The sequence below is a fragment of the Buceros rhinoceros genome, unplaced genomic scaffold, assembly GCF_000710305.1.
Source record: "Buceros rhinoceros silvestris isolate BGI_N320 unplaced genomic scaffold, ASM71030v1 scaffold12165, whole genome shotgun sequence".
NCBI lineage: Eukaryota > Metazoa > Chordata > Aves > Bucerotiformes > Bucerotidae > Buceros > Buceros rhinoceros.
This window is the reverse complement of record NW_010412321.1, coordinates 23,481-37,271: the sequence shown is the minus strand read 5'-3', so window position 1 is coordinate 37,271 and position 13,791 is coordinate 23,481. Positions and strand designations below refer to the sequence as shown.

The 13,791-nt window shown below is 38.9% G+C and overlaps 1 protein-coding gene across 1 annotated transcript in view; it reads right to left on the bottom strand.

The window, feature by feature from the left end:
• Nucleotides 1-13,791, bottom strand: part of ALS2 (amyotrophic lateral sclerosis 2 (juvenile)) — a 36,442-nt gene that overhangs the window by 3,256 nt on the left and 19,395 nt on the right. Inside the window, exons 15-30 of the mRNA XM_010136348.1 lie at nucleotides 13,698-13,791; nucleotides 13,262-13,332; nucleotides 12,861-12,927; nucleotides 12,371-12,573; nucleotides 12,164-12,229; nucleotides 10,251-10,349; nucleotides 9,498-9,662; nucleotides 7,113-7,224; nucleotides 6,769-6,846; nucleotides 6,520-6,653; nucleotides 4,299-4,466; nucleotides 3,915-4,032; nucleotides 3,205-3,362; nucleotides 2,378-2,500; nucleotides 1,160-1,336; nucleotides 716-761 (exon numbers count right to left, since the gene is read on the bottom strand). Of these exons, the coding sequence (XP_010134650.1) occupies nucleotides 716-761; nucleotides 1,160-1,336; nucleotides 2,378-2,500; nucleotides 3,205-3,362; nucleotides 3,915-4,032; nucleotides 4,299-4,466; nucleotides 6,520-6,653; nucleotides 6,769-6,846; nucleotides 7,113-7,224; nucleotides 9,498-9,662; nucleotides 10,251-10,349; nucleotides 12,164-12,229; nucleotides 12,371-12,573; nucleotides 12,861-12,927; nucleotides 13,262-13,332; nucleotides 13,698-13,791 (1,879 nt within the window). The remainder of the gene's footprint in view (nucleotides 1-715; nucleotides 762-1,159; nucleotides 1,337-2,377; nucleotides 2,501-3,204; nucleotides 3,363-3,914; nucleotides 4,033-4,298; nucleotides 4,467-6,519; nucleotides 6,654-6,768; nucleotides 6,847-7,112; nucleotides 7,225-9,497; nucleotides 9,663-10,250; nucleotides 10,350-12,163; nucleotides 12,230-12,370; nucleotides 12,574-12,860; nucleotides 12,928-13,261; nucleotides 13,333-13,697) is intronic.

The window sequence follows — 13,791 nt, the reverse complement described above, 5'->3', positions numbered from 1 at the left end:
TCAGCAGCAGCTTTATTACAAAGTTGTAACACTCTACCAAAGAATATCAGCTCATCCATGTTCAGCAACTACTACGATGAAAGCCACGCTTCCAACTGTTACGGACCTTGCACACGCCACAGTTACAAACAGGGCAGGGGTGATATGAGGGCAGGAGTATCTGAATGACTGCAAGAAACTGAAATTTTCAAATAAAAGTACACTGATTCATAAACAGACACGATTTAAAGCACACTGCAAATGGTTCAAAGTTTAGATTATTAGACTACTCTTCCTGGGGCGCAGAGATTGAATACTAGGCTATTGCCATCTAAGACCAGTGTTCAGCCACTTTCAGCAAGACAGATATCAAGAACAAAAACTATACAACTCTTCTCCTAATCAGAAAGTATACAGTCACATAACTCTTAATCAAGCAGCTTGAAAATTTCTTTGCTGGACTTCTATTCTCACACTTTCATAAATGGAGACCAAGCAAATGTTTTCCTACATTACAATTCACTACAGAGTAAGACAGTAAGTGACAAAGCTAGACCAACAGCTATTATAAGAAATCACTAATGTAGCTTTTAAGTAGCAGACAAATTTTAAGGAAACAAGATAGTGTAGCATGTCTTAAGCAAAAAGCCTGGTCAAAAATTCTTTGACCACTTCTCAGCTTCTTGAAAGAAGCACTTGGCAAAGCATACTATAAGCCAAGGCCTAATGAACATACCTTTCTACTCTCTCCAAGGATGGATACAGTTACTGGCCAAAATTTCCTGCAAGAAACCCAACATAGTCTATTGAGAGAGCACAGTCCTAAAGCATTTTTCACCTTACGAAAATGAAGTCACCACGTTCTTCTATGAGATACAACAGCTCTTTCCACAGGATCAACTACATCTAGCACAAATAGCTGGAAAAAAGCCTAATTTGAAACATGCCACTCTCATTCTGTGGCAATGCCCATCTTTTTTCCTTCCCCTACCCCCCTCTCTTTTTTGGAAGAGGGAAGTTTTGATTCACACTCTCAACCATACTAATTATCTTAAAGATATATTTAAATACATTTTAGTTGAAGAAAACACTTTTGACAAAAAGGGGCTTGTAGTTGCTTTATCAGATTACATGCCATGATGTTTTTCTAAATTCTGTTTTGTTGATGAAGCATACTCACACTTGCACTCCAAGGAAACTTAGAAGAGCTGTATCAGTTTGTTTGTTTAAACGTAAAACACATTCCCAGTACGTATCTTCCTCACGCTCGTTGTCTAAGGCATACAGCATAAATAGAGGAGGATAGAGTCGTGGCAGTAATACAGGGAGCAGCAAGCCAAAACTGGTTACCACATAACTACAAAACAGAAACAGAGGTGGGTGGTTTGAAGAGGAAGGCATTTTAAAAACCTAATAACCCATAAAAATTGAATTAAAAATAAACTAATTGAAACAAATCTTTCCTTTAGTATAAACATATTTTATTATTCTCATCCCTCATACAGTAAGTACAAATCCATGGAATAGTATCTGTGCTAAGAAATACTTAGGAGTAATTTTCCTTTACAGTCCACATGCAGGTGGGTTTGAGGTGGGGAGTGGTTATGGTGCAGGTTTTTGGTGGTTTATGTGTTTTAAACAGAACATTGGCTTTCTTCCTAGTATAACTTAAAAGCTGAACATTGTACTATATTATAGTTCAAGTTTTCCCTGTATCTTCATGCTCATCATTTAGCCACCCTGCTGACAGCTGAACTTTACCTTCAAAGCACAAACTAGAAAACAGGCTAAAAGCCACTAAGTTACCTGACCTAGCTCCACACACTCACATTCCAGGTTTCACGAAGTCAGCAGCTGCTTGGCAGCAAGCTGTAATCCTAATAGGGAAAGCTGAGCTCAAGGTGCCTCCTAACACCATCTGCACAGGTCACCAGAGCCTCTCTCAGAAGGCTGTCTCAATTGATCGGTATTCCTTCTTTTGACCACTCTTGAGGCTGCTGTGGACAGGACAACGATGGACTCAAAGGTGAGCCCCACGAGACAGGCTATTTGTGATGCAGTCTTTGTGCACCAGACCTGCATCGCCCCCAGTACTCATAGCCCAGTTTTCTGAAGCCCAGCCCAAGCCTGAACTTGTTTACCCACAACAGACAAAAGCCAGTTTGGGCTTAAGTAAAGAATCACTGAATGGAACAAGGATGAAATGCTTATTACAACCATCACATGGAATTTTGCTTTTCAGAATCTGTCATCAAAACCAAAAGGGTAATAAAAGATCTGCTTATAACCGTAAATTAAACATGTGCTTATCTTTCTTCCCTCACCCTGGAAAAAACTCCAAACAAAAATAAAATGAAGCCTTCATTAGTTCATTTTTTTTTTTTTCCCCTTTATGTACCCTGGCTCAGGAGATTCTGATCTGGAGTCAGATTTCCCACTGCAAAATGATCGCCTTCCTTTTGTCTCTGTTGCCAGAAATGGAATCGTGCTGCCCTCTTCCGGAAGATCAGGAAACAAGAACCTAAATGGCAATGCACATAAAAACATAGGATTTCATTTCAAGAAGTTTCCACAAGTCACAGCATTAGAAGGTAAGATTGGAAAGAAAAAGTCAGCTGAAATAATATGTGGTGGACTAAGACAACAGCATAGCTAACATACCATAGCTAACATACCATCTGCCTGGAAGACAACTTAGCAAGGCCAACGCCTCCAGTGCCAAAGATACCGTTCCTACCTTGACATCCCTCTCCTCCAGACAAGGCTTCTAATAGTTAATAATTCAGAGTATTTCTGCTTTCAGATTGGCAGGACGCCGTTAACACTATAATGGGTCTCAAGAATCTAAGCAAACACTTCATAGGAACACTGCTCACCCATGTGGTTAAGAACTGTCATGAAATACACTGAGAGTCCCCATCCTCACTATTTTTCTGTGACCCTTTGAACATTGTCTTTACACAGCATGGATTCCAGAGACACGAAATTGGAAATCCACATTCAAGATGAGCTTCTTATAGCCACATTTTGAAGTACAACATAGAATGTAATACAGTGTGGTGAAGGTTTTAATTCTCCTATTTTGACAGGATAGTCAAGACTCTTTAAAAGGTTAAGGAAATACAAGCAAGCCCCAGAACAGAGTAAAGATACTGGCTCACTTGGACTGCATGAGACATCTTCAATTCACCAGTAGTTTCACTTGAAAATTAAGAGTCTCATTACCTAACCAGCTGGAAGATGCGTTTGAGGTAGGATTTTATTTCTCTTACAGCCTCCTGCAGTAATCGTCGATTAGCTCCTACTCCAACGTAGGTCATTCTGTACACAGCTACCAGTGTTTCCACTAGTTTGCCCAATGGATGGAGAGGAGTATCACAAGCCTAAAGTGAAATATTAATTGGCCAGTCAGATAGGTCAACTGCAGACAAGTTAAACTAAAAAAAAAAAAACCCACTACAGCATTCAAGAGATGGGTCAGAGATCCAACAACACGCTTTGAAAAAGAGTATTACAAATACATCAAAAAACGAGCTATATTTAACAACTTGTCATTTGGATTCTAAAATTTATGTATTAACTGAATACAGCTCATGGTGGAGACAAGACCGTACAAGAACTTGGTGCTACCACTTGGACTAGGCATCTGTGCAGCACTATTAAAAGTAACATACAATAATTAGCAAGCATTCAAAGACGCTTTGCTGTGATCCAATGTATAAGAATTAAAACAGCAACTGAGCAAAAAGTGACTTTAAGGCAGTTTACCTATTCAATGATTTTAGTCTTTGTTGTGGATTTTAATTCAATAAATTAGGGGATCGAGCAAATGTGAATGACTGCAACATGGATTACATGAGTGCAAATATGGAAGGAATTAAGGAAAGCTATTGCAAAGTGAGCATGATGTCAGGCCTTATAAGGAGTCACAATACCTTTATCAAATATTTTTTAATATTTTCGTATTTTTCCAGGGTGAAGGCACCAATGTGTTGTGGAATGAACTCCAAACTTTCCAGTGTCTGAGTATGTGACCGGCTCAATAATTCTGGGCTGCAGTTATAAAATGCACAAAGACATTGTACAGATTATTTATGCGGCATACAGGAGCAAAAACACCCTGCAGCTAACAACTGAACTAATTCTAAACATCAGTATGCCCTCAAAGGGGTTTACAGTGCAGAGTATTAAGGGTTCTGATATTGTTTAGGATTTGTTGTTATTGTTTTAACTGAACTTTTACGGTTAGTTTCTAGTCTACAGTAGAGTTTTTCTCAATTATTCCTTTGTCTTGCTGACTACATTCTCTAGGAACCCACCTGTCTTTGTGTTGCCGTCGGTTGGTGGTCAGGGCCACTGCAATGTTGTCCCAAGCCTTCCATCTGTCCCCCTGGCCTGGGCTCTCACAACCAAGCTGGTTCCAGCATTCTTCAAATACTGCCTTCCATTTCTCATCAGGAGGCACTGCCAGGATCCCGAGTTTCCGCCTAATAAAATGACCGGTTAGTCTGTTAAAAATCAAACAATCATGAAACACCACACTTGGCTATGGAAACCACCTATGGCTAATGTCAATCTAATATCTCCTATTATTTTACAAAAATACTCATACACTTAACAGTCTCTACTGTGAACCAAGTTTATCACTAAGAATAAACCTATGACCTACTATTTAATGTGTTGACTTCTGACGCCTTTTAAAGAGGACTTACAAAAAGTTACACTTATCCTTAGCTTTTTTCCTTGCTAATTAACATACATTCATCCATGTAACATATGTTCCAAGGCTAAAATGTTTTTAATAGCTACATGTGGGAACAATGATGAACCTTTTTACATTAGACAAGTCAGTCTTAATCCCTCTTGTAGTCTTCCAGGAAATGGTTTGTTTAAATACAATAAGGAGTGGGGTTTTTTTTTCAAGAAAACAGGACATACTACACTTGACTGGGCTTATCTTCACCACAATACTCATCCAGAAGTCTCAGGACATATTCATGTAGCAAGGACATAGTACAAATACGTCCCAAACACATCACTAACTTGAAATGTACAAGTAGCATAGCTACACAGATAAATACCAAGGATGGACACATGGCTTAGGCCCTTGAAGTAGCATCTACATACGATGTTGCATGACATGTTAGGGATGTGCAGGAAGAGAGAAGAACCAGCCCTGGTCTCTTTTCACTGACAGCCAATGCTCAGGGATCCTCAGACATGGAATGAATGTAGGGCTTTGAAAAGCTTTTGTAAAGCAAATAAATGTTGTCAGGGTTAACAGTTCTTTCTTTATTTAAAAAATCAAGTGTCAGAAATAGTCAGAGCTTTCATTAGTACTTTTTTAACCACATTTGATACGAGAACTAGCGACACTAGTATTTCACCGTGCATCCAGTTTCACAAAGCAAAAATATTAGGCTCTAAGCCTTTTCACAAATTATACCAGAAGGTTTTCAACTTCAAGAGAGCCTGAAAAGAAGCCCTTATTTCACAAGCAATCTTCACAAATACATTTATTCATAGACTCCCTACTGGGTTAAAAAGCAGACAGCTGCTAAGGTTGCAAGTGTTCAGTTCAGCAGGGAGGCCTGCTTAACTCTGCATCCTGTTGTAGGTGTCAGCACTGTCAAAAGACATGACTAGTGAATGCTTCAGGAAGCATACTGAGAAGTAATTTATGCAAAAACATTAGAGTTGTGTTTCCCATTTTAATCTGAAATTTGAGCATATGCCGCAAAGATATTGAATCCTGTACAATTACTACTATTGTAAACCAGTATATAGTGCTACCAAATACTGAAATTCACCAGCTCCTCAAACTGACTAAATTTCTGCTACACAGAGATCTCAGTTATGACTTAAATAAAACAAACATGGGTTTTTTCCCTCAGAGATAATTAAGCAAATTGACCTAATGCATCTGTTATAAATAGGGTTATATGGATACTTTTCAAAATTATCTTTGGTAAGGTGTTAAAATGCTCCCTTTTGGAATTCAGCAGATTTTTCTACCATTTTCTTATACATTGTTTGAAATAAGTGTAGTAACAAGCTAATTCTGTCCAAATGTATCCCCTCTGGCATTATTAAACGACATACTCAATGAATTAATTTACCAACAGAATAACTGGCAGAAAGCAGAGGGGTCTGTGATCAACAATCCTCAAATGTAACTTACTCTTTCTCAACACCTCAAAAGTCATCAGCAGCTGTGAACTCAGGTTCTAACCGTTAGTTCAGATATAAATAAATAAAATTGAGACTGCTATGGACAGTAGCGGCTTGTCAGCTATCCTCTAATTTCATGCTGTTACTTGTGTATTCAAGGAGTAATTAAAGCAAGAGCAGCCATAAAAAAGATCTTTATCTTCTTTTATTTCCTAAGGAGGAGGGAAGATGAATGAAAGGAAAAATGTTTTCAAAATCTCATTGTTTCTTTGGAAAAAATATTTTCAACTGGCCTTCAAAAAAAGATAATAGTTATTTTCTGAAGTACTACTAAACCATATAACAAATTATTTCTTTTTCAACACTCACAATGCTTTAGGTTTGTCCTTCTCATTCTCATACAAGCTAGGTTTGAAGTAGGTTCCTGTAATTTTTATCCCAGATCCCCATTCTCCACTGAAGACACCTTCAATATAATCTCCATTTGGCAAGGTCAGTGTTCCCTTGAGAGAAGATAATAAAAAAATTTAACTGAAATCCATTAGGAACCAAACTATAAGAAAAGATATTTTCTTTATGGTAACAGTTTAGAATTGACAATACCACTGTAATACCAACCTTTCCACTCAGAGTCCAGTTATCTGAAAATTCCCCCTCATAGACTGTATCATCCTCAGAAAGAAGGATTCCAGTACCCTATGAAGAGAATCAGGAAGAACAAGATAGTAATGAAAACAGAAGGCCAGACTGTAAAGCCTGTACACTGAAAGACATCTTACTAATTCTTAGCAAGTAATTTTTAAAAGCAGTTTCTGAGGCATTCCTAGGTAAAACAGAGCAGAGATTAAAGACAGTTTAAAAAGCCAGGACAACAGAAGGTTAGAAGAACAGAAGGTTTCACACAGCCTCATATACACACTTAGAGGTCAAGTCAGTACAGCACAGTCTGGTGTTCAACTCACCATCATTTTGTTGGTGCTGAAAGCTCCTTCATAATACAGTCCAAACTGGGTAACCACAATACCATTGCCTTGGCAAAGATCATCTTGCCACATTCCCATATACTTTTCTCCTCTGAAGAAAAATGAAGTAGGAAGAATAGTGTTTAAGTAGTACATTTATATCTGTCCTTTGGCTTTACTGGGATATCTGACCATTACAGAAACCTTTAGAAAAGAGTCATACAGAACCCGCTTCAGGTCTGTCAATCTAGTTTCACTAGCTTCATAGAAATAAAGACTCTTTTTGGCAGAAATAAACTATAATGAGCTTCCTTTCACAATTCACGTTACGAATTGGCCACATCCAAGAAAACTGTTCCTGATGATCTGAATGATGCTGAAGCTCCATTAAACCCACCTCCAAAGCAAAGGAACATAAGCAGTAGCTGCAGTGCAGAAGAAACAGGGAAATTTGTTAGCTGATCTGGATTTAAGCTGCATATGAAAGGGGATCTTCAGCTTCACCAGGCATCTACCTGATGTATTTAACAGTTATTTTAAAAGTTTATTTTAGGCATTTCTTTTTTTTGCCAAAGCTTTTTATTTCTTTACCTAAACTCAGATGACTCAAATTGAGAGGATAATAAATGAAAAAAACAAGCTGTTCTACTTGGGGAATAGGGGAGAGACCCGTAAAATCATACAGGATTTTGAAAATACTAGATTGCAAAAATTGTAAGGCAACAGATCATGTTGTAGAAAGTTTCTGGATAATAGCCTAACATATGATTAAAGATGGTTCACAAGTAACTACCAGCCTATTTCAGACTATTATTTTAAATACTTTTTTGTGTTAGTTTCAAACACCCTAGCCTGTGGACTTAAGTGCAAGTTCCAAATATTTTGAAACAATCTGCTTTTCTAGTCATTCTGAAAAAGAACAGAATAGTTTCAACCATACAAGCAATAAATAAAAAATGAACAGAAAAAATTAAGTCCTAAAAATAGGGCTTTTGTGTGCTTTTAGAGGGGAATTAGTGATTGATTTAATAGAACTCTGCTTATTACAGAGCATTTTCCTTCTAGTACCCACGGAAAATTATGGTCATAGAAAGAGTAAGCCCAACCATTAATCTAAATTCAGGGATATCCTTCAGCTGATTGGACCCGTAACCTCGCAGAATGCTGGTCTGATTCATCGTGCCAATCATATGGCTCTCTGTGGGGTGAAGGCTTCTTGAAGAGACAGATGCAGGGTACTCAGTTACCAGGATGGAAACGTAACAGAACTCTCGCTTGGTCAAATGACTGGTTTACAGTAACAACAGCAAGTTATAAAGAGTGTCTGCAGCTATTCTTTATTTGTCTGTGCTGAAGAAGTGAAGAAAATGAATCCTTAGTCACAAACAGATGCCCCTATCCTTCCCTGAGCCCAGAAAGAAAATTCATTCAAGTAACTGTGGAATAGAAAGCAAACACTACGCTTCTCTCCCACTGAGAACTGCCACAAATTCTTGAGGTGAGAGGATATGTGAGGAAAGCTGTCATCATTTCAGTTTGTTCTAGGTAAATAAATGACTAAAACTATGCAGAAACATCTTGATGCTACAGTATAAGAACCACCACCACCACCACCGAGCAAGACAAGATCCAGAACTGACATCAGGAAATACCTAGAAATGCTACAATAGCTCTGTTTCAGAGGAATATCCACATATACACTCCTGTATGTGGATGTAAACATCCTTCACCTCCAGACTTCTTACTATTCTGCTCTTTAAGTGGGCTTTCAGTTTAGTTAAACCAAAACCAGTTTTCTTTGGTGTCTCACCAAAAGCTCTCTTTTCAGGAAAAAACAGACTATAATCTGTGCTCAGACAGAATTCATTTAGTAATCATTTAGTACGATTTTGTTTGAGACCATCACTTCACTAATGTGCCCTGAGAGAAAGCATCCTCCCTCTGCTACAGTGACAGAGTCAGTGGAAAACCTGAGCACGAGCTAAACCTGAAACTTTCCTAATCCTGTATATCATTGAACAATCCTGTCTTGCAGTCCAGAGATGAAAGAATACTCCTCACCATGATACTCATAAAACCTTCAGCACTCGCACAACAAGATACCTCAATAAGATATTATCATACTCATAACTAGTTTTGAGGCAGGAGTATGATAGAAAAGCAAGGCAGAAGAAAACCAAAGCAAAACAGAACCCCTCACGTTTACTCCAGAAGCAGCACCAAAAAGGAGTCCCTTGACCAAATTCTTTAGATGATCAACCCAGAAAGCTTAGTATAAAGAAAATAAATATGCACTACTACTGGTAGTAATCAATCGCTTTCCTACTCTTTCTGCAATTGTACGGCATACAAGTGTTTTAATGATTTGTGGAACTGAAGCATTACCTTGTGATATCATCAAAAACTCCGTAACCACTCTTCTTATCCATTGTCCACTGTCCAATGAACATGCTGGGAGAGGAAGAAGTCAGCTTCCCACTGCGTAGCAAGCCATGTCCATGACGCATGTTATCCTGAAAACACCCTTCATACACCTCACCAGTAGCATAGCTATAATGAAAAGGAGAATAAGGTTCCTATAAGTCTACTTTTCTGGGGTTTGGAGTTGGTGGGGTTTGTGGGGTGTTGGGTTTTTGTTTTTTTTTTCTCGTTTTGGTTAGGTTATTGTGGGTGCTTTTTTTGTTTGGGTTTGGATTCCACCCTTTCCCCCAACAGATCAACCCTCTCTTTCTCCTCTAGGAATTACATTTCAGCCACATCGAGGAGCAACTATAGAAAAAGTTTATTTGGGATAAAAGTGAGCCTTTAATACAAGTCTTTTGATGCTTTGTTGGTTTAAAGCCCCTCTATCCCTCATAAGCAAAACTGTCAGAGGTTGTATTTATCTGAGAAGAAAGAATCTTCTATCACTGAAAGGTGGTAGCAAATTTAGAACAGATACTAACAACAGAACACTGTACAAGTACCCATTGCGAGTAATCTACCAAAAGCAAAGCAAAAATAAGCCAAGCTAACTATCTGTAATCACAAGTGTGAATTGTAACAAGAAAGCTACATTCAGAGGCTTGGTAAGCAGTGTGCCAGAGCATCAGCCCTGATATCCCTTCTGCAACGACAGCAACAAGTGCTACACCTTACCTATAGACCCCATGCCCACACATTTTGCCTTCCTTCCAGTACCCCACGTAATGGTCATCCTTGTTCAATGCTTTGTTTGGCACTCTGTATTCACCGTACCTGTCAATGCACAGAAATGGACACAAGCAGCTATAATGCTAATGCATTTCATTAAAAACTGGAGCAGATGCAGACCACAGACCCCTTCTAAAATTGGAATGCTCTAGGTAATTTCTAGCACATCTCCAACTACAGCAGTTACAAACTATTTTTTTAAAGAGAAAGCAGGAGTTCCAGCATCACTAGGTCTATTTAGCCTGTACTCTTTTCTCCTGTTTGATAGTGGCATGCTGCAAGTATTGGCCTCTCTACCACACTGCAGCATTTTTCTCAGCTTTCTAAAGACCACAGGTCTTTTCACATCCTAAGACTGCTTCTACCTTTGTTGTCAACTTCAGGTCTTGACAATTCAAGCACACCTTTATCCCAGGGAAAGTGGCGCAATCTACAAAACCAGTCTTTGGTGCACTTTCTAGCCCAAATCTCCAACCTTCACAAGAATGTGCTAACTGGCAGAAAACCCAGCCAGCTGAAAGAAAAAAAAGTACGACAAAAGGTAAAAAAAAAAAAAAAAAAAAAAAAAAAAAGAAAGAGCTTCCAACGATGCTCAGACAGCGGCACGGAATTGTTCATAATTTCAGTTTGCCTGAAAAGAGTAAGACCATCTTCTATTTATCTCCTCAGAGGATTAAAAGCCAGTTATGAAGGTTCTCCTTGGAGCACATCTACCCCAACAAGACATTACTATTGCTAAGTGTTGAGACTCTACCATGCACACTGAAATACGAATACTCGCATTTGATAATCTTAGCAGTTACAGCTGAATTCCAACCCATTTATTTCTGGTGGGGATTTGATTGCAATATTTCCATCTCCAACCACCCTAAATCACCAGGGTTAGTCACACTTACTGTTAGTTACAAATGACCAAAGCTCTAATCTGGTTTTGTAGTTTGACATTATACCAAGAGCTAAGGTGCATTTTAAAGAGCTGTCTGCAGCAGACCACATTTCCCATCCACCTCAGTACTTTGAAAATACACCTGGAAGCCAGTAAGACTCCTCATATATTTTTGTCCTGCATGGTAGAGATGTGTCTGCTCTCAAGATTCATATAAAAATGCCTCTGGAAAGAAGCGAACCTTTTAGCCTCAACAGCACCCTAAGCAGATTCCCAGCAATGAAATCCACAGATTAATACAATGCAGTAATAAAGTTACTTCCAAGTGGTCTTACTTGTTTCACCAGGTAACTTAATAATGTCTAGAACTCCCATTCATCTTATTTGCAAACTCCTCTGTACTAATTATCTTAATCATTAGGATGACATACTTTTGTTTTCATCACCCAACCCCTGAAGTCTCAATCCATGATTTTGTTGTCTTCTTTCTGCATTATTAAACCCTTGCTCTACCAGAAATACAGCAAGGAAAACATTAGAGGAGATGCATCACTACATTGCATGAAAGGCACTGCATTTTCTAGAAGGATTAAAAAACAATGAGAACTTTTGGAAGAACACTGCAACACAAAAAGTTAATAGTTACCTATAAAGCAGAAAGTTGACTGCAAACTTTTCAATTGGCTGTTCTACCATTTCCTGCCTCCATCCTTCAGCTGATTACCCCCATTAGTTTCAGTTTTTGTGAGACAGAATTTTTTAATCACACAGTTGCAGAGACTGTTGTGAAGACAGCTAGCATACCTCTGGATAAATGAGAGATCTATTCATCAACATATAGCTGTATCTTGTTAACATACATATCCCTGAGAGTAAGATTCACTGCAAAAGCTTTAAAAGGTTTTTGTTATTATCTCTTTCAATAAAAGGTATTTCTTGCCCTGTGGCTCCACAAGCAGTGAGAGGATCTTACCCATCCTCCAGTCCTGTCCGGAAAGTCCCAGAGTACATTCTTCCATCTGCCCACTTTAGGATCCCTCTGGAAAAAACACAAAGCCATGCCCACGTGTAAGATAATCAGTTCACTTTGCACTTCCCACGTAACTTCTGTGTGTGAGCCTACTTACTGATGAAGCAACCACCTCATTTTGTTTTCTACTGTTATGTTCAAAGCTTTCACCTGCCATGGGGTTTTCCGGAAAGCCATCTCCCATCGTAAACAGCATCCTTAAATCGAGGGTCCTTATAGAAGGTGTATTTGGCACTGCGAGAAATAGGAGGTTCTTGTCTTGGCACATTCCCACCAGCTCCATACAGAATTAAGTCAGAAGTCCCTTTAAGAGCCTGATCCACTGCTTGGCTTATTGCCCTCAGCCACTTGGTCTGAAATAGAAAGTATTTCATCACAGAATTTAGCTAACATCTGTCTTTGCATTTAATCTCACCTTTACAGCTTACAGTAACCTCCTTTGCACTCCTCAGTACAGTATCATGAAGTGGAGCACTGCTGCAGTCAAGGACAGAGTAGAGTCAACCTGCATACCAGGCTATAGGAAGACTTGATTCTTGGCAGATACTTAGACAATACTTCTCCCTATTCGGATTCACAGGAGGAGAAAAAACCCTTATTCATACCAGTGAAGCCATGCAAAATTTGTAGATATGCCTACCTTTTCCTGAGGTGTTGAAGAAACAAGAACAAGCTGTTCTTCTGGTGTCGTAATCTTCAATCCGTTCCTACAGTGGTGGGGGAAAAGTATTTTAATCTGGTGAAATTTTATCCTGAAAAACACAAGTTTTCTTTGAGCATGACTATTGGATCTTCCCTCCCCCACCCCAGCTAGCACTCATTTTAATATTAAAGTCAACAGTGAAAAGAAGTAGCAGGAAATACTACTCTGACTACCTTATTCTGACAATTTATGCAACTTTAAGACATAGAAATACAGTAAAGAGGGATAGACACGATTGCATCCAGCCTATTCTGCTCCTAGTTTACAATAACAGGTTACAAAATGCTCACCCTCCCTTCCAATACACCTGTTTCAGCATCACAAGCAAGAATACTCACACATTACCAGCTTCTTCTGAAAGAGCTTCTACCCACAGTGTGGACAAGGGGAAAATATGGTGTGTTGAGAACTACAGGCAAGAAGAAGGGAAACTTCATTGTGTACTGATCCATCACCTCTTCCCTATGCTTTTTCTGAACAGGTTTGGGTTTTTTTCTTTCTTTGAAAACTAGGGAAAACTGAGCATTACAGGCTCCTTATATGTCCCTTGCTCTGAAAAACAGCCAACAGAAACCACAGCAGCCAACTGCACGGCAAACATTTTTAAAAGGTACCCAATTTTGAATTTGTTTGTAAACGTAAAAAAAACCCAACACTTTTGAGTGTTTGAGCAACATGGCAATGAATGGTGCAAAACCTTAACTTCACTACATGAAAAATACATCATGTTTGAAGCAGAGAAAAGGTTTTGTTCCTAGGTGCAAGATGGCTTACCTGAGCATGTACCAGAGCATCGTTAAAGAGGATGAACCAGTTTACAGAGAATCTTCCAGCATGCTGTAGGGACAACGCCCGATTGCTGCTTTCA